At 34.6% G+C, this 21,590-nt stretch overlaps 1 protein-coding gene across 1 annotated transcript; it reads right to left on the minus strand.

The window, feature by feature from the left end:
• Positions 1–1,105: 1,105 nt before the first annotated feature.
• Positions 1,106–16,264, minus strand: LOC111697175 (uncharacterized). The gene is made up of 27 exons (XM_023467077.1): positions 16,159–16,264; positions 14,371–15,094; positions 14,009–14,128; positions 13,382–13,463; positions 12,705–12,773; positions 12,132–12,206; positions 10,850–10,990; positions 9,294–9,500; positions 8,819–8,905; positions 8,495–8,628; positions 7,459–7,629; positions 7,225–7,283; positions 6,956–7,042; positions 6,404–6,509; positions 6,043–6,220; positions 5,852–5,981; positions 5,498–5,585; positions 5,258–5,354; positions 5,114–5,203; positions 4,884–5,042; positions 4,582–4,827; positions 4,385–4,502; positions 4,145–4,272; positions 2,507–3,301; positions 2,281–2,451; positions 1,836–1,967; positions 1,106–1,463 (listed from the first exon to the last, which is right to left on the minus strand). The coding sequence occupies exons 2-27, from the start codon at positions 15,090–15,092 to the stop codon at positions 1,215–1,217; spliced, it is 4,641 nt and encodes a 1,546-aa protein (XP_023322845.1). The 5' UTR covers positions 15,093–15,094; positions 16,159–16,264; the 3' UTR covers positions 1,106–1,214.
• Positions 16,265–21,590: the final 5,326 nt, after the last annotated feature.

Raw genomic sequence — 21,590 nt, forward strand, 5'->3', positions numbered from 1 at the left:
TTGCAAAATTCTTTATGTAGATTGTGGGAAACCCCAGGGTTCTTGATTATCTACATGTTTCAAGTACTAAACTTTGTCAGCTTTTAGTGTAGTTACCTGTAAAAGATAAAAAGTAATAACCAACTTGAACCTCCAGGCATCAGTTTATACAAGGTATTTCATTTTTTTGGATCGTTACTGGCTCTAAATTGAGATTTCCATAATCTATCAGAAAATTTAAAAATTGTGCAAGCCATAAAAAAAATTTGCATGCAGAAGACTACAGGTTTATAGAATATTTTATGCGTATTTCAGCGTTATATCTTGGAAATAGATTTAAAATAAGATATGGAGTACTCTAGTATTTTATACGAATCAACAAATCCACGAGTTCATTAATTAACGCAAGGAATCAAGGTTTAATGTAACCGAATTTTCTGTTATATTTTAAGATGTTCGGTAAAATTTATTAGATGCTGGAAACGTTATTTAACTCGAGTCCTATAAGCAACCTTAAGCACTGTACGAGCAAACAAAACTTAAAAAAAATATCCTGAAGAAAAAGAATTTAGATTAGGAACCGGATTAATCTTCAGAAATCTTCCCTTAGAAGTATGTAGACTTTTGCTCTTGATAAAACAAACAATTCTTAGACATATGTTACACATCTTTATTTTAATTAAATTTATTAACAAAGACACAAATTGACGTGTAAAATTAATGAAGATTTTATACTAAATCTATATTAAATTTGGCTTGTCTGTATGTTTGTATCCAATAAACAAAAACGGCTGAACCGTACAGGCCCAATTATTTTGTGGGACCTCACGTTACCCCAGGGAAGGTTTATGAATTATCAAAATTTTAAAATTTTTTATTTTTAAAAAATTTTGAAAATGCGGAAAAAAATATTATGAAATCTGCAAACATTTTGTTTGTTTTAAACTGTACAAAGAGATGTTCAGAGATAAAGCCACAATTAAAAGTTAAAATAAAGGATGGGCGCGAAGCGCCCCAAAAGCCTAGTTTGGGTAAAATTTAATTTATTTTAAATTGAGAGGAATTAGACTTGGGGAGTAGTAGGATTATTTCCTATTTCAAAAACGGGTTTAATAAAACAAATGAGAAAGGTTACTAAAATTTTATTTTAGTCACATGGTATAAATAGTATAAATAGTTTACATAATTTAAATATAAAAACCACATCAAGTCATTATAAATCTACTAGACTAAGATTAAAAAGCTAAAATCATACAAAAAAATAAAACTGAGCTATAAGCAAGAATTTGGCTCGAACCAGAATTAAGACCAGACAAAGAATCAGAACTGTGTTTAGAATCGGTTTCCGGCTCAGATTCGGGTTCAGGTTCAAGTTCAGAACGAGGAGATCTTTCAGCATCTTGTTCAGCAACCTTGAGATCATATTTGTCGAGCACACTGCGGAGAACAGGATCCTCTCCTCCTGCTGCACGAACAGCTCGTCTCTGAATAAAAAATCATGATTTGGTTGGATCGTAATTCATAGACAACTTTTCGGTAATGACATCAAAGTTCATACGAGATTAAATTTACAGAAATAAGGTTACCAGCCGTTTGATAAATCAGAGAATTGATTTCCATCTCTTTCAATGGGTACGCAAATAAAATTGTTTATGAAAGCCAGCTTATTTTTGAATTTAATCTATTCACATTAGGTTTGAACAATTTGGTCGACAACTATATTTGTTAATCAATTGTGAGACCAAAGAATAAATAAACGTTCAATAATAAAACAGAATTTAAATTTAGAGAGCAAAGTAGGAACACTTAAAAATCAACTCTGTTAATAACCAAAACAAAGGAAAATTTAAACTTACCCTGGGCAACTCTAGGTATTCTCCGAACTGATGCACCTCCAGGTTGCTTGCTGAATGAGGAGACAAGTTTGAAAGAAGATCAGCCGACACGTTGTTCAAGCTTGGGATTATTCGGACTGCAGAATCAGAAACCTAAAGGGTTTAGAGTAACAAATAATACCAAGAATAATTATAACTAAACAATTTTTGCCTTATCAAGTTTAGACCAATCATGATATTAATTAAAAGCATCGAAGTGTTCAAAGTGAAGTGTATAAAATTCAACCAATAGTAGCGTACCAAAATCCTATTCAGCCTATCAAAAGCAGAGATATTTCAGATTTTGCGTGCCACTCTCATTAGTGGTAATATAGACAGGGATATATAAAAAGAGAGGAAAATCAGATTAAGCAGGAAATGTGTATCTGAACAAGCAACTATGTGCAGTAATATAAAAATTGCTTACATGGCTCATCATGGTTGAAGATAATCTGTTGAGATGCTCCTCGGGTAGTACACCCATCAACCAGTTCAACTCTATCACGGAGCTGACCGACTCAGTCAAAGTTCGCTGAGCTACATTCAGATTAAATTCTGTCAAAGAAGGTTTGATGTAGGTATACAGCAAAGCACGAACCTAGAAAAGCAACATTAAATAATTAACTTTTAACTAAAGTTCTTTTATATTTTACCTTCTCATCCGCCATGCAGTTAAGTCTAGCCAGACTAGGCATCATAACCTTAGTGAAGGTTTGTCTGTTTACGTAACTCAGCCATTCGTCGGCAGTTAGTCCGCACAACATTCGTCCCAAGGAAGCCAGCTCAAGTTCGTTCAAGACGACCTTATTATTAACCTTTAAGTACTCGTGGATCAGAAGGTCTGAGTGTTTACCTAGTACAGAGATTGCATCAATGTTGCTTTGATCAAGGTTGAGATATTGGGGATTAAACCTTGCTACTTCCCCCAGAAGCTTATTCAAATTAATCATCTCTCCTCCTGTTATTTTAGTTCCATCAGGATACAGTTTCTTACGAATAGCAGCCCAAATCTCGGGTCTGTAAGATTCCAGAATGTCCATGTTCCCAAAAACCTCCAAACAATCGGCAACTTCGGTTTTGTTCATTCTACCTATATCATCGCTACGAATCATGGCTGCTGAACGTCCGGCAGTCTTAAGGTCATCGCAAGTTAATGAGATATCATCCAGGTGTAGTAGAACAGAATGTGGAACAATTACAACTGGCTTTGTAGTTGGAGTTGGCGAGAAACTTTCGATTTCTTTCTGAAGAAACTCTTCTTCGTCCACAAGAACAATGGTAGGGGGTGCAGTTACATTTTCAGGAGAGGTATATTTAGCAGTTGCCATGTAAGCCTCAACTTCCTTGAAAGTTACTCTAGAATTGACTTGGTTGATCATTTCAGCAGAAATTCCCAATTCAGATGCACTTAATTTCAGCAGCTTTACCAGTTCTTGTATCAGACGTATCTAAACAAACGAGTTCATAAAAATCTTTACTCGATAAGGTTAAAAGTAAAAAAAAAATACTACTTTGTTATATCCCTATAAAATCACTCTTCAAACAAGACATATTTGAAAGAGATACCTCAGTTATAGTTTCAGCTTAAATTGCGTTACCAAGCTCACTGCTGAAAATGAACCATCAGGTAAGTCAAAACATCTAATTTTTTCTTCGGAATATATTAATATGTAAGCTTCGGAGTTATTATCTGAAATTCAGAAAATGCCACCCAGGGAATTTTAATTAAATCCATTTAAGAAATTGTAAAAAAGGGCATTTTAAAGTCTAAAACAAACTTAATTGTAGGTTTAAAGATAATTCAGCGCTTTTTTGCGATATTTTTTAGAACCGTTGATGGCAGGGTCACAATTTTGAGAATTTTCCTTGACAATCGTAACAATCATAAGACATGTTTTAGCAAGAAAAAATCAAAGCCTTAAGTGAACTGTGCAATTACCCAATTACTGCCAAGACTTTCTGAAGTAAAATAAAAAATTACATCAAAAAAACTTTTTTGCGCCGCATTTTTACAGGCAGAGTTTGATTTTTTGCTAAAATAAGTTATGAAAAATAATAAAATTTGGAGACCATGTTGTACTGTTAGAAAAATAACCCAGAATAGGCAGATCAAAGTCTTGAAAAGAAATTGTTTATTTTAAGACCTGTGAATGCAATTGATTCTACAATTTTTTAAAAATTGATTTGATAATCCAAAGAAAAAGTTTAGGTGTTTTGACTGTGTGTGACTGAGTGTGAGCTTTATAATCAAGAGTTGACCTGACGTCAAACCTCAGGCATAACTTAACAACCTGCGCATCCAGGGCTAGCTGTGTTATCCCTTGTTCCTGCGCCTGGGTTAGATTCCTCGCAGCCTTGAAATCAGTGATAGTTTTCAGCACAACTGTTTGGTTCCACATACCTTTAGTTGGATTAATACCTGCAAATAGCATAATAAGAAAAAGAAGCGTGAAATTAATTAAATGCTCCAAAAAGCCTGTAAAAAACTAAAAACCCATACTAACGGCAAACAAGAAATAACATTTATTCACCTAAAATTCTGAGACTGCCATTGCCCAACAATTCTTGAGTTCTCGTGATAACAGTGACTGCTTGATCACTGATATTAGGCGGCAAGCTCTTATACCGTTTCATGAGAATATCCATTACCTAAACAAAGGATCAAAATATTAATTAACTTCTATATAGTCCATTCCATAAACAAAATGCATAAATAGAGGCGATATACCTTATCGTGCAAAAGCCTGTAATCAATCTTTGGCGCAGTTTCCAGCTGTTCTTTGGCTTGCCGCGTAACACGGAACACAGATTCATTATCAACTGACCGATAAAAGCGCGTGTAGCCTCGTGACTCAGGAACCAGATTCCGTGCCCCCGAATATCTGGGTTGAATCGAATTATAGGAAGAAATTTCATTAACTCCGCTCAAATGCCACATTGCAAGCTTGCCCCAAGCCTCGATAAACAATTTGCCCTAAAGATGCAATCACATTAATTTTAAATTTTCATAAATATTTTTTTCAATTATACCTCTCCGAAGTCCAAGCTTTCTCCATCATTAAGAAATGCTGCACAAGCCTCGTAGTAAAGCCTGTGATCTGTATGACCTCTAATTTCTGGCAATTCTTCCCCATAAAGAGATTCTTTCACAAGCTGTGGAACAACCGTTCGTAATGCTTTAACAGGGACCTTAAAAACGATAGTTAATATAAATTCATGAATTCAAAATAAAAGTCAAAACAAAAAATAATTTAATTAACCTGCACAAGATCAGCTTCAGACATAACAATCAGAAAATCTCCCAAATAGAACAGATCCATGCTAGTCCAGTTGGAAGGATGGCCATAAGCCTGGAAAAATTACAAATTAGTCAGGAAAAAAAAGTTAAACTCTGGATTATATACCTTCAAAATGTAATTTCTAATAATATTTCGCTGTCTAGTTGGAATGCATAGTGCTCTTGAATCATCAGTGTTACGATGAACAGTTTCAATGAACCATCTAAAATAATGAAGATTTACTTTTGCATTCAGAAGGATTACTAATGCATTTAACTTTCATATCGCCAAGTTATAGCAATTAACTTTGTTGTGGCCAACATTAGAAAGTTAANGTTATAAAGCAAAAATTCGAATTTTACAAACCTGAAATCTAATCCAGAAACATCAACTTCATGTTTTAAGTAAGGGAACAAATCTCTCATCTTGCTCATGACGCCAATATCAACAATAGCTAAACAAGAGTTAATTTAACCCATACTAGTTGCTTGATGCAAACAGTTAAAACACAATTACGAATGTGCAACACACTACGTCTAGCCGTAGACTTGATACAAAAGTCTAAGTTTGTGTGATATAATTAGCTCTGGCTCATCTCCTATCTCCAGCATTGGCAATTTTACGAATCAAATCAAATTAAAGAATAAATCAAAATTTTCCTGTACATTGGTTCAATTCGATTTGAAATTTTATTTGGTTATACAAACATAGAAACCATACCTTTTTCCGATTCAACAAGAGAATTCAACAGTACATTAGCCATAAGCTCCATATCAGAATAGGACACTCCATTGTGAAGATAAATATGAGGAGCCTCATTGGATATCATAATTAGAACTTCCATCATAACCTACAATATAAAGATACAGGTTATATCCAGAAGTGTTGATGAAAATCCACGGGCAACGCACCTTAGGGTGAGTAATGGAAGCCAAGGTTTCTCCACCCCAAGTCAGCATAATTTCCGCCCCAATAGATCTAATTTCCGCCGCGGTGAGAAGAGACAAAAGTTCGACTTCGCCATTCACTTGAATACGATACAATTCTGCCTTCAGAGTTAAATACTTCCTTACTGCCGCTGCAAAACATCTAAAATAACGTAGATTTAAAATTAAGAAAACCCACGAACAAACATTGCTCCTCGAAACTAATTTAAGGCCGGTTCAAGAGACACTCCGCAGAGATTTGTTCAGTTGAAGAGTGGTCGAAGAGATACATTGGATAACCCGACTGAAGAACCCGCCTAAATCTATAAAATGCTAAAAATCTTACTTCCGGATACAACTGGGAACAACGTCTGTAACTGTAGGTCTATACGCAGAGATGACTTCAATAATTTCTCCTGGTCGAATCTTGGAAATTAGATCACAGGTCAAACCTTTAATACAAATATTACTTGTGAAAATATTCAAAATTTCATCAACTATCAATCGATCTGATTAATTTTTAGCAACTCTTCACGTCAGATTTACAACGGAACCCTTGAAGTTTTTTGAAGAAAAAGAATTTTAATTTCTATTTTTATTTATTCATAAATTAAAACTGTAGTTTACGCGCATGTTTACTAATAGAATTATCAAAATTAAAACATCTTTCACAAAAAGCAGACTTAAAAAAAGTGAGCCTCTTCACACCTCTACAATAGAGATTCCAGAAATCTAGAAAATTAGTTTCAAAATTCAGAGTGAGAGAAAATAAAAGGAGAGAAAAGATAACAAAAAAAAAAATTTGTATTAGACAAGCTGTACCCAATAAAATTAAAAATTAAAATAAATTTAAGAATCTTCAAGATTCAAGAGTTCCGGTGTGACAACGAACACTAACCTGAAAGAGCTAAATAAGGCAGGAGGGATGAAGGACCCTTTTCAGAGATAGACACACGATTCAGAAGCAAGTCACTGTTGATATATCCTAAAAATTTAATTTTTAATCCTCGCAATTTTTTTTAAACTAAAATGTAAATTAAAATTTCCAATGAAAGTAGATTATCCAGAGCAATTATAACAATTGCGCACATTCCTAATTTTAATACATAAAAATTAAAACTATAAATAAATTTTAATCAATCGACAATTTCAATAAGTTATCATTACCATTTTCATCGACTGGACTAGCTAGTTCTAACCAAGCAGCTTTTAATCTCATTGACAACCTTAAATAAAATAAATAGTTAATCGGTTTTATAAAATGGTAAATAAAAAACATTTCCCATCATGGTAAATACTCAAATACGGCACCATTTAGCTCAGCCCCTTAACCTACTTAAGCTAACTCGGCCCATCTTCCAACCCCACTTTGTTTTAACATGTAGAAAAAGAGAGGCTTACTTGTTAATGTCCCGACTGGTCGAATTGAGCAAATGTTGAATCTTCTTTTTCAACTCTTGCACAGTAAAATACTCAAATAGACCAGGATTATACTTAACAACCGAGTCAACCTGTTCCCAGATCTTGGATTTGTGAGAGGATAACAAAGCTACAGTTTGAGCTGGTGTAAATCTAAAAAACGCATTTTTACCCCTTTTTTTAACAAAAAATGTAATTTTATGAAAGAAGTACTTAAAAAAAACGTACAAAATAATAAAGAAGGTTTGGGCAATGTCCAATTTACGATGATACTGGTTAGCCTGATGAGGGGAGGAAGGCTAGCCACAACAATTTCTAGTCAGAGCCACTTTCTCCTAATATTCTCATCCGAGCCACCGCTAAATCCTCTTCCTTCCAATATTATTTTTCAAAAGTGTCTAGTCCTCCAAGATACAACAAATTTTAAAGAATCGGGCCACGTTCGGGCATAAATGAAATATTAAATCGGTAAATCAAAAGAATAGTTTCAATTGAATTAAAGTTTGAGTCAAAGTTCTTTTCTTACGCACATTCAGATATTTCTGGTGTAGAATGCTGCAACTAATTCCGAGATTATAGAACTTTTTTTCTTTTCTCTTTATTAGTGCAAACCATAAAACCATAGAATTTTCCCGGGTAGTTCCATGGGGAAAATGATAGGCATAGGTATGCCAAATATTTAACTATCTGCAATACTTTAGTCTATCCATATTTCATGCCCTAACGTGGCCAGATTTGTTAAAAATAGTTTTATCTGCAAGAATTAGAAACTTTTAAACACATAATAAACAAAGGAGGAGGATTTTGGTGTGGACGAGAAAATGATGGAATTTGACTCTGGACAAGAATTTGTTGTGGCTAGCCTTCCTCCCCTCGCTTGATAAATCTGCCAATTCCAAATTATGAACATTCATACAAACTTGTGAATTGGGAACGACCATTTTTGCAGACAGGGTAACTTTAAATTAAGCTTACAAGATCCCATGGACCCATAACCTAAGAATTAGAAAAATCTAACCTTGCAGATGCTTTAATCATGTCCTCGTTAAAACTTATCGAAGTCATATACGTGAGAGCCTGACCGCTCAAAACTTTAGAAGAAAGTGCAGGATATAACCCAGCAGGAAGTGTGAATTTATTTCCCTTTTCAGCCTTAAACAAATCATTCATGAACAGAATTTATATTGAAATAACAATAACCATAAAGTCATTTAACTCATTAAGTAGTTATAAGGAGAAGTCGTACCATATAATTTATTAACAAGATTTCAGAAGAAACTTAAACCAAAGCAATCTCAAGAACTTTCATATTTGTGGGAACTAGGGTGAATAATTGTATTACCTCATGAGTTTTATCGTGAATTATGTAAAGTTGTCCATTGGTAAGCTTATCCGAGAGCAATTCAGAGGTCACAGAAGATTTAAAAACCTTAGGAACAAATAAAATCCATTTTCCGATTTTAAAAATATTTTGTAGATTCAACTCATTCGCCAATTGCATTAACGCTTGCAAGGATGATTTGAACTCGACATAAAATTCCCTGTACTAAATAATTCTTAAAATGCAAGATTCGATCGAAACTGGCATCATAAATCCCTCCATGCAAAGCCGATTCACAACGGTACACTGTACTGTAGGTATGCATTAGAATTAAAAATCCAATTTTCAAATGCAGTTTCTATAAATCGCAGATATATCAGAATTTATTTTCGAATCGACAATATCTTCATGTTGATCAGATCAAGATTTCAAGGGTACCGTTGTGAATCAGGCACTGCTATCATATCAAAGAATCCCTCAATCAAAAAAAATTCACCTTGGCTGGAATAGCTTTTAAATCGCTGAATGAGAAAGAGTTAATAAGTTTACCGACACCCATGACCTCCACCATGCCATAGGTAGCCTTCGGACTTGTGGGAAGATGCTTAGAGATAAAATATCTAAGAATTGAGAAAGGAACATCATCTCCCAACCAGAATATAGGATCTAGCTTCTTCCAACCATTGTGCTGAGGTATAAAGCTCTGAATAGAAATAGGGATAAAGTTCTAAAGACAAAGATAAATTCTGAAAGACAAAAAATGGATTAAATTATAAAAATTATAAAGCTTTTAACAAAAAGAGGGATACGGTTCTGAGCAAAAGGGGATTTAAGGTTCTGAACAAAAAAAAGAGATTTGAGGTTCTGAACAAAAAAAAGGGATAAGGTTCTGAATAATAAGAGGGATAAGGTTCTGAACAATAAGAGGGATAAGGTTATGAACAATAAGAGGGATAAGGTTATGAACAATAAGAGGGATAAGGTTATGAACAATAAGAGGGATAAGGTTATGAACAATAAGAGGGATAAGGTTATGAACAATAAGAGGGATAAGGTTATGAACAATAAGAGGGATAAGGTTATGAACAATAAGAGGGATAAGGTTATGAACAATAAGAGGGATAAGGTTCTGAACAATAAGAGGGATAAGGTTATGAACAATAAGGGCGAGTCTAATCTTGATCTTCTGAGGCCGAATTTAAAGAATTTGAGCCGCACCTTGAATTTAAGCCGCGGCTCAAATATGGTTAGTTCCACTTGAATAATCAAGGCTTCCAAGATTTAAGCTGGCGCTTAATTGTAACCAGTTTTTAGTAAGATGCGGCTCAAAATCAAGTTCGGACTCTGATTAATTCAATCTTATTTGAGGTCACCATTGATCCTCAAATTAAAAGTACCCTCTAAATATATCGAGATCAATGAGGGGGGGGGGGCATGCAGCCAGGAGCCCAGCAATATCCTAACCAAACCCAGATAATGCAGAACCCTGCCCGCCCACGGAATCCCAGCAAAAAAAGCTCAATTTATTACAATTGAAAGTAATAATTTTATTTATAATTCTTTTATAATTCACAATACATTTACTGTAGATTATTGCAAGAATGGTGCATGGTTTAAATGATAAATAATAAGTTACAAATTGAAAGATTTTACATATCACCTAATCACTGCGAACACTCCATCTAAGTTTTTTTTAATTTTAAGACAAAATTTTGCACTGAATAAGTTTTTAAAGCATTGATTTAAGAGGAGTATAAAACCTATTCTTAATTCTTATAAGTCGATTAGAGGTCTTTTACTGGGCTTGAATCCACAGGGTTGAGATCTGCCAACCACCTGGGTTCAAACAGGATATTGTCAAGCTCATTGCCGCATGACCCTCCCTCCCTTCAATCGATCGGAAATATAAGCATTAAGCAATAAACTATCAAACACAGCTCTGCAAAACGTAAAAATCAAGAGAACTCTGTTCAGAGAAAAATTTCAAATTTTAAACGAGAATATACATTTCAAATTGGTTAACAATCCCTTTCGTAAAACAAACTAACTTACCAACTTATAAAAGTTGTCTATCTGCTCAATATCCAACTTGTATCCAACCTCGAAGAACAGTTGAGACAAGGGCTGGACCACACTGTCGTCAAACACAGGTAATGGTACATTAGTGCCCAGCATATTCCAGATAACTTGGATCTGAATAAAGATTTATCAAATGGATCTGAATAAAAAATTATCAAATGAATCTGAATAAAGAATTATCAAATGGATCTGAAAAGAATTATCAAATGGATCTGATTAAAGAATTATCAAATAAGACCAGAATAAAGAATTATCAAATGGATCTGAATAAAAAATTATCACAAGGATCTGAATAAAGAATTATCAAATAAGACCAGAATAAAGAATTATCAAATGGATCTGAATTAAAAAATATCAAATGGATCTGTATAAAAAATTATCAAATGGATCTGAATAAAAAAATATCAAATGGATCTGAATAAAAAATAATCAAATGGATCTGAATAAAAAAATTATCAAATGGATCTGAATAAAATATTATGAAATGGATCTGAATAAAAAATAATCAAAAACGTCAAAATAAAATACAAAACGAAAAATTAAAATTGTAACGATGTCAAATTGAGGCTTATTCCGACCACAGGAAGCAGCCAGGGCAATTAAATATCCCAAGCTACTGACTGTGATTGAGCAAACCTCACAAACCTCTTGTATGTTGTATTACACAGGGACATCTCGTCCTAATAAGGTAGGAAAATAACAAGAAAAACCAACACAAAGCTTCAGCATTAATCAATAAACTTCAGACCAGTGTGACAGTGAGAGCCAGATTCAAGTAGTTACTGAAGTCACATCTATTCCAGAAGCAGCGGAGAGCTCGCTATTGTTTAGGGTTGTACTAGATAGATGCCTGGAGTAATAAAAACCCGAGCACCTGATCTAGTACAATCCTAACCAACAGCAACATAATCAGGAACAGCAGTCTTGAAATCCGCGAACAGAGGTCTAAAAATCCGCAAGCCTGAGGAGAAATCCTACAATAAATAATTATATATTTTAGGAAATCTACTCAGACCCGAAAACTTGAAATACAAATACTTGACTGGATCAGCTGTATTCAGAGCAAGTGAGGAAGCAGTCTCGATATTTACAGAGAGCAGTGTTGATGCAGCTGTATTGAGGAACAATCCTACAGAAGTCTACAAAAAGCTTTCATAGAATTAATCCCCAAAACAGACACCCCAACGCTTAAAGATTCAAGAGAATTCTCCGCTTGGATTGAATAAATTTAATAATTTTTAATGGTAAAACTTACTCTTAAAGGGTTCAAGTCCAGCCTAGCTAACCCAGATCTATCAGCAGGAGATAAACTCTCAAGCATTGATGGAATCTGGAATAAGGTCACTTTAGATCTGTGGTTAAAATATTATTGTTTTAAGGTCAAATTAGGTTAATGTTTATTGTATAAAATGTCAATTGGATGAGAGGTCATTTAGATAAATTAGTTATCAGAATAGATAACTAATTAAAATTAAGCTGAATTAGAAATGGTCATAATGGATATCAGAGCTGAAAACTTTTGAATGGGATATCCTTAATCCTGATCGGATAATTAATCTGGAGATTAAAAATGAGAGAACAAGCAATATTTAATCTCAAGATTAAGAAAAAGAGTGGATTAAGCATTAATCCTGATATCCACCTTTCTAAAGTTTTCAGCTCAGGTCAAATAACTTAATGTCAGATTAGACTAAAGGTCAAATTTGACAATAATGACATGGACAAGGTTAAAATATCTTTAAGGTCCATTCAAAATCATTCCTATCTGAAATATTTCCGAAGATGAGTGAAACATTATTATTAAAGGTCAAGAAATAAAGTTAAAAACCTTGTCAAGGGGAACCACAGATATAATTGATTTGAGGAACGCCTTCGATTCAATAATCTTCTGATCACCCTATAAATCAAAAAATCAATTAAATGGGATTACAAAGGACGAAATTGTTGTATTATTAGGTTCTTCCATTTCAATTGTGAACATCTCATTATATACCTTGCAAAACAAATTGGCGGATTTTATAAAATAATTCGAGGATATTCAAAATTTTGTCCAGGCTAATTTGAAATTTAGCTCAAACAAACCTTCCCAGAGCCCAAGACTTAAGACAGGGTATCGTTATGAAAACCAATTTTAAAACCCAGGTTTCACAATTGGGGTTAGGCCTTTTTGTGCAAATCAATATTTTGGCAATGACATATTATTTTTTTCAGTTTGTTTTTATTCTCCATTATTTTCGAATCTCTTAAATCAAAATCTACACAAATGTTAAGACCCCAAAAAGAAAACTCAGGAGTTTCGTTCAACGATACTCTTTTAAATTTCGGGCTCAGGGGTCACGCTAGTTCCAACACAATTTGGGTCCGATCGGTTCAGCCGTTTTGACGTTTATTTGATACAAAAAGACAAGCCAAGTATATATAGATTTTTCACATATTAAACCACAAGATAAAAGGTCTCATGGCAAGTGCCTTTCAATTGGGAAATAACATTGGAATTTTAATTACCAAGTTTCTCTGTGCCAGAATATACCAAGCCATCCGTCCCCCTGGAGTAGTGTAATCCAGAAGATCTCCACTTGTGCTCAACCTAGATCAAGTTAATCACTTAAATAAAGCATCATCAAACCTTTAGAATTAATAATCAAGTTGAAATGGTTAGGTTCTACTTTAAAGTTAATTTTAAGGTCATTAGATTAATAAATAATGAGCTGAATAATCATTGTCCCATTGAAAGGATTAAATAAAAATAGCCTTAGTGTATTGATATGATAATATTTTATGTATTCAATAAACCGGCTGCAAGCACAAATTCAAGCAACCCTTCAATCTCTATGCAATGATTGGGATGCCAGATTCACATGATCCCCTGAAAGCTTTGTCTGAAACGTAAATTTTTAACTTTTCTTATTCTGAGAAAGTTTTCAATTGTAGTTTCACTTCAAGAGTGACTTGCGCATTACTAGTGCAGGAAAAATAACTAAATCTCCAGAATTGAACAATTCTAAACCTAGAACAAAACCTTCAAATTAATCAGATAGAAGATTTTAAATGATCAAATACAAATCTTTGGTACCACAATGAATCGGGCATTGCCATCACTAGATAGAGGGAGTCCCTTTAAAAGACACTCACTTTTGAGCGAGCTGCATATCCTTAAAGGTCTGATTGTCAATCATAAGAATATCCTCGACTGGTAAGTGAATCAAACTCTCAAACGAGAAGAGAGAACTTTTCATCTTGTCCATCTGCCATCTAGAAAAATAATTAAAGATTTCAAACCCAATTTCATGTAAAACTTAAGTGTACAGATTTGAAACAAATACCCGCACGAAAAGAAATCTAAAGAGGGATGTTCATTTGTTAATGGGAGAGAAAAAATTATTTTGGTCTGGGGAAAAATAAATTGACAAGAAAGTTCATCCTAAATACCGAACCCCATACCCCTCCCATAAAATCAATTTCCCCTTAGTTTTCAATAAACTCATCCCATCTACCTGTATCCTATCAAGTTCCCCAACTCGTTCCTCAGAATCTTGCTGGACGACTTTGCCAACTTCCTCGCAAAGATATTCAAGTAGCTCGCCATCAGATTGTTATCTCTGACAGAATTATATACAGAACCAGCCGCATTGTAGAACAGGAAGATGTTGTTTTCCTCCTTCTCGACCTTGTTAGCCCAGTCCTCAGGAGTGGAGTAGACACCCTTGTACACCTGGGGGAATAGCAGATTTCTCCAGGTTTGAGGAACATAGGATAATTCATTGGTAGACTTTGGTTTGGAGAGAAACTTATTCCAGTTCCGGATATCGGTGTCAAATACAACACTTTTATTGGATAATTGATGAGTAAAATCCAGTAGAAGCAGGGTCAGTTCATCTTTAGACATAGGATTAAATCCGCGGTACGTTGAAACATAATCATCAATTGAACTTCTTATATCGACATACGGAGATTCATAGTTAGGCCTTTTCATCTTGAGGTTAATATCTTTGCATTTATCGAGAGGAAAATATTTCTTGTTCACCTCCGATGTCATGTAATCATTAAAACTTTCATAAAACATATTGTTCAGTTCAAAGGAGACAAGTTTCATGTCCAAAGGTGCTAAAGGGGAGAGGGTTGTTGTACTTGTGGTTGTTGTGGTAGATTCTTGCTCGTGCAGTTTCTGAGAGCCAACAGTTGCAACCAACCAGAGGCAAATTAAAAAGAACCCCATACCTGAAAAAACAAGATTTATAAACTTTATCGAAATAATTAAAAAATTTAAACCCCCGGCTTGCAATAATTCCCAGGAGGGGGGGGGGGGGTGAATCAAATTATCTGGCGCCTAACATATGAAGCTTTTAAGGTGCCTGCTCTGTTTGCTCTGCCTACTTGAAACCAAAATCGCTATTCGCTATACGGCTCTAGACAAGAAGGAAACAAATATAGGGATCCTGTATCCATTATACACCTCAAAAACCATAAAAGAGCGCTCATGCAAGGACGGCAAGGCCTAAGTCTACAGGTCAGTGCCGTTTTAAATTATTTAATCGATGCCATGATTTAAACAGATATTATTTCGTTTTGATTCAGGAATAGAGAGTAAGGGGGCACGAGGGAATCGTAAAACAGGAAATACATGGAGGTCACTACCTTCGAGGTTTCATTAGCAAGTCCGCCCATGACCTAACTAGATAAAATCAATCCTAAGCCCCAAATAAACGGGTCCAGCAGCGGCTAGGATGGGCTAGGGGGCCAAGCTCCACGGCTAGGACAAGCTAGGGGGCCAAGCGCCGCGACTAGGAAAGGTTAAGGGGGCCGGCGCTGCATCCACATGATCTCAATTATACAAAATGTACAATGGGGGGAGGGAGGAGGGGTAGGGGTTCCAAAAATAGTTCCCTAGAATATAACCAAATAATGTTATCACTAAGTATACGACCCCTCACACCTTCCTAAGAGGTTTCTGCCCCCCCCCCCTTTCAATCAATTTTGTACAGTTTCAGCAAAATTATTGAGCATTATTAATTTTAAATTATTTAAGGGTTAGGGTTAAGACGTTGCTGGGCCGAGCACAGCGGCTTGGACGACTAGGAGGCCGAGCGCCGCGGCTAGGACAAGCTAGGGGGCTAGGCGCTGCAGCCACACGACCAATGATAACCATGAGCAAAATTAATAGGAGGGGAGGCCCAAGGGCCAGGGGGGGTCCAATCGGTCTCTAAGGAAACTACCAAAACAGTTAAATCTCAAATATCCTAACGTTAACGAACATCTGACAATAAGCAATTAAGCATGTTCACCTGAGCTTCACAAATACTCAGGCTTGTTCATTGACTACCTCTTTCAGTGATCAAAGATGTACTGTGTAATGTTTATGTTTACGCTAATATTTAAAAACAATCAAATTTTCAAGAACCAACAAAGTACACGCTGACGTCACGAATACGTCAGAATGAGCCAATGAAAATCCGCCGTTTTGACGGACCAATCACAAAATTATCCGAGAAATTCTGAGAAAAGATGATGCAGTTTTTACTTTAAGTTTTTCTTTAATTTTACTTAACAATTTTAATTTTTACAATTGTTAAAGAATTAAGAATTTATTAATACGAGTACAGAATCTATAGCAGAAAATGTAGGAATTAAGAATCTAAGTAAGAAAGTCCCGGGAAAAAAAGTTTCTGGAAGGGGGCAAAATTTGAACTGTAAATTCAAAACATTTGGTTTCTTGGATACTTTAAATGTAGACATACACTATTATACACTCCATGATTACCATACAAGGACTACTTTATCTCTACACAGTGGCGTACGAGGGGGGGACGCGCCCCCCGCCCCCCTCTACGCATGCCCCCCCTGAGAGGCTGAGGGGGGGGGGCACCCAGGGGGAGGCTCTTTTAATATTACATCTGCTTGCATTTCCCTTCCTCAGGCCAGGCACAGTGGCGTACCTAGGGGGGGCAGTAGTCCTCTTGCCCCCCTGGGAGTTCCAGGCGTGGCACTGCCCCCCTGGAAAATATAAAATTAAAAGGAAACTACGTTTAAAAAGTAACACCTGACAATGACAAAGACTAAGGATTTGTCTGAATTCACTGTTAATACAAAATTATCAAATGGATCTGAATAAAAAATTATCAAATGGATCTGAATAAAGAATTATCAAATGGATCTGATTAAAGAAACACTCCATTGTGAAGATANTAAGTGATAAATTTATAAGGTTAAAAAGTTAGTTTTTCAAGCAAAGGAATAATTTTTAGACTCTATAAGGTTAGTAACCACCCAAAAATGTAGTCTTTTTGGTGTATTTTTATGGTGAACAAAACAAGTCCAGGTGGGAGGGGGGGGAAAAAAAATTAAAAAAAGGTATCAATATTTTTTCAAAAAAGGGGTTTTAAGGGGGGGGGCACAATGTTGCCAAGTGGGGGACCCAAAATTTTTTTGTGCCCCCCCCCTAAAAAAAAGCCCTCGTACGCCCCTGTCTCTACATCAAACAAAACATAGTAGGAAAAAATATCAAATTAATGTTTTTAATACTCCTCACTCTTCAGTTTCAGATTTGAAAATTGTGATACCTCTGAGCTTTCCATTTCTAGGTAGGGGCACAACCCCCTGGCCCCCGGGCCCCCCCCTGTTTACGCCAGTGAAAGAGGGGTTTACCTAGGTATAATCATGTCCAGGAGCAGGGATCATGGTCATGGACTTGGAGTATACAGGAATTTATTGGGGGGGGGGAGGGTTATTTTTTATTTTTTCCTAAGCCCCCCTGAAATCACAACTGCGATTTTTTCAGGAGGTGAAGGGGCTAAGCTTCCGTAGCCCCCCTTTTCGTTCCCCTTCTTAACTGAAAAATAAAACTGCATGTATAATTTCGCTGCTGTGCCCTCCCTAAATGAAGAAAATTGAGAACATTGAGTTGGAAATATAGCAAAAAAAAACAGTTTTCTGAAAAAAAGTTTTTGGAAATAAAGTCCTAAAGTTGGCACTAAAAAAGTCCTGTGGAAGAAAGTCCACAAAACAAAAAGTATTTGGAAATAAAGTCCTACAAGCTTGAAAGTCCCAGGAATCTAAAACTCAGGACTTCAAAAAATTGGGACTTTTTTACCAAAACTTTTATTTTCAGGTTTTTTTCCAGATACTTTTTTTCCAGTGACTTTCTTACATAGATTCCCAGGGTGAATGTTCACCAACCTTTCTCCTAACAAAAAGATAAAAATTGTCTACGTGTAACATCAAATTAAAGCCAAACTTAATAATTATGATAACAAAATTTGCCATGCAACAAGGACCCGCTGTAATCAATTGTATTTGAGTTTTATTTTTTCTTAAAATTATATATATCAGAAAAAATTATGTCATAATTTTAATCGAGCAAGGGAGTGGTGTTCGGTTGGAAGTCAAAAGTCATTTTGTTTAAGGGGCGTACACAGGAATTATTCAGGTGGTGACTTATTTGTTGCAGCACCCGTTGCCCGTTGTGCCTAAAAACCACCTGGAAACCATAAATTCTACTGATCCAGGGGGGGGGAAGTCAACATAGCCCCCTTTTTTTATGTTTTAGATATGAGAGATATTATTGTATAGGAATCAAAATCAATAAAGCAATGCACTGAGTTTCTCAAATATTCAACGAGTCGGTTTTTCTTACAATATATTTATATACAAAAGATACAAAAATACAAACTTTAAATCGAACGATACTTATACAAACTAAATATTATGAATCAGATCAGTTTCATCAAATAGGGGACATTTTTACATTTTGCATTTTCTCATCGTTTCACTTATACAAACTAAATATTATGAATCAAATCAGTTTCATCAAATAGGGGAATTCTTCAAGGGAACCTACACAGAGGGAGCTGGTCTTCAACTGCCCGTCCTCACTCGATTTTGCTCCATCCTAGGATCGCANACAGTCTACACGTGCGATATCGATATTGACTCTAGTTCTGAACCCTCTAGTAATAAGTTATAAGAAATATATATACTGGAAGTTATCTATGCGTTTTATTAGAGTCTGACTCACGTCCTCTATAAGCTATTGATATATTTTATATCTATATCTTTATTTACCATGCGTTGCAGAAATATTAAAACATTTTCTTTTATTAAAGGGATAGATCACCACTGGGCGATCCCTCCTTGGCCTTAAAAATAATTTTATTTTATAATAATAAGACTGCTCATGTCCCCTACATAGTTCATTGTAGTCCCAATTCAAGGACTATACATTATAATGTATCCCTCTGTATAGTTCTGTATTACTCTCTGAGGTCCTCAGAAGTCTCCTGAGACTACTCCCCTTTGTAGTTCAGTGTAGTCCAAACTCAATGACTATATATTATAATGTATCCCTCTGTATAGTTCTGTATTACTCTCTGAAGTCCTGAGTAGTCTCCCAAAGATTATCATTAGTCATTTGTGCTCTTTATTCTCCCCCGCCCCTCCTCTCTTAATGTATTCTCCCCCTGGCCTTCATGGGGGTTGCGGGAAGATATGACAAACACTTTTATAATATATACAGTTTAATGGTTTAATAAAAAAAAACTAAGGTAAAATTTTAAAATAAAAAAAAAGCGCCAAGAAAACTACTTTTTAAGGAAGAAAACACCCCTTTACAGATGGGTGCAAGCTCATTTTTTAACTACTACACCTGATTTTAACTTTTGCAAGAGGACTACTGCTCCCCCCCCCCTGCATATGCGCCTGGGATCGATGAATGAAATGAAAAAATGAGTAGTTGACACTGACAGTGACTGTTTAGATCCAACAAATTAAGTGTAGGCAAAAATCGTTCTCTTACATCTATTTAAGAAACCGTGAGATTGAAAACCAGAAATCTCTGGATCAGGAAGACGACGTTTAGACTTCAGTTATGGCTTTAGATAATCTAACGAACATGACACACAGCAATTGTGCAGTGTAAACAGACCAATTTTAACTTAATAAGATTTTTAATAAGTTACTTGTGCACCTAGTTTAGCTTTGTAATAACATTGATAAAATGGTGTCTGGATTCTCACTGCAAAGTAAAGGCTTAGTTCGTATTTATTAAATTTTGGTCAATATATTTTGTATAATCATATGTGGAAAACTGAAAAAAATAAATTTTAAGAATTTGATACACAAAAAGAATTTCTATCATTAATGTTTGTTTTACCATTAGTATTATTTTTATAATTTTTTTTTATATCTGTTAACTTTTTTACCTTTTTTTAAAAATATTTTAGGTGACCGGAAATTATTTTTATAATTTTTTTTTTCATACTTTTGTATCTCTATTTTTTCATTTGATAATTCTATCATTTTCTCTTCCAGCCCACCATGAAAGGACTATGTAAAAAAGAATGTTATAAAATATTCTCTGTTTAGCGAATGTAAAATTTTACACTACGTAAACTGCAAATGCAAAAGAATACTAATTCAAGATAAACTGAAGAAATAAAAGAATTACAACAAAGAGATTTATTTTCTTACTGAAAAATTTATTTTTCTAATCGCATTAAACTTGGCGTCCATGGTTCTTTACGCCTAAAACCTAAAAAAACAGTTCGTGGATTTTCCTGTTTCATTGGTAATTTTACTGATCATTGGTAATTTTCCTGTTTCAATGGTGATTTTTCAAAATTTTAATATTTCGGTGTCTACTGGATTCGAACTAACGTCAAGGCAAAAGCTTGTCAAAGACTCAAATTTTCAAATTCCTAGTATCTTAATAATTTAAAAGCGCAGACCTTAGATATGACATATATAGTCAGTTAAATATAACAGGTCAAAGTAAGAAGTATCAAAGATATAGAGATTAGAAATCAGAATTTGTTGGGAGTAACTGCAGCTACTGCACATCTGATAGAATAGTCTCTAAATAATAGAAATTATATTTTTTCAACTATACCTTTTCTTAACAATAATAGTTTCACGCATGAAAAATTATTAGAAAATACCAAATAAAACAAATGACTAATATTATTGGTAATACAGAAAGTTAGTAAAGGCTTTTTTACTCTCTTTTTCAAAGCACTAACAGAAGTTTAATTTAAAGATAAATTTAGTGTTATAGGATTTTTACATCTGTATGCAGTGTGTATATTTTTTAAGTGTCGAAACAAAATGTTTCGGTGAAATTAATTCAAGTTTATTGTCAACTAAAATTTAATTTAAATTCCCTCTGTGTATGTAGATGAATAGGGTAGATGATTATTTTACTCTAATTCAATTCAAATTCCAAGTTCAATTGTGAACCATTTGTTTCAATAAACTTTTAAACAAAGGGCCAAAAAAAATATTGAATAGTTTTTATCTATATTAAAGAAACTAATATTTTTCACTTTGGCTTTGCTTGATTTAGAACATATATTTGTTTGATAAAAATATCAGGGGTGCATATTTCTTGAAAAATCTTTACCCTTTTCAAAAATATTTTTTTTCTCAAAAGATTATAATTTGTTTGCGCGGAATGGTAAAAAAAATTTGTAGGGTTTTACTTGCTGAATTGTTGGGTATGAAGTGTCAAAGAGTTAGGCTTTTTTCAGTTTGTGCAAATTTGTGGATTGGAAATCTCGATATTTATTTTGAGGGCAAATTATTTTATTTAAGGTTATTTTCAAAGTATATGAAGAAGAGGCTTTTTTAAATCTAAGGTTAATTAATTTTTTTGTTGGGGGGCAAAACTTTTTAAATATGGAGTAATTATCTTAAAGTTGGGTGTATATTTATAAAACCAGTGAGG

The sequence above is a fragment of the Eurytemora carolleeae genome, unplaced genomic scaffold (assembly GCF_000591075.1).
Source record: "Eurytemora carolleeae unplaced genomic scaffold, Eaff_2.0 scaffold273, whole genome shotgun sequence".
Taxonomy (NCBI): domain Eukaryota; kingdom Metazoa; phylum Arthropoda; class Copepoda; order Calanoida; family Temoridae; genus Eurytemora; species Eurytemora carolleeae.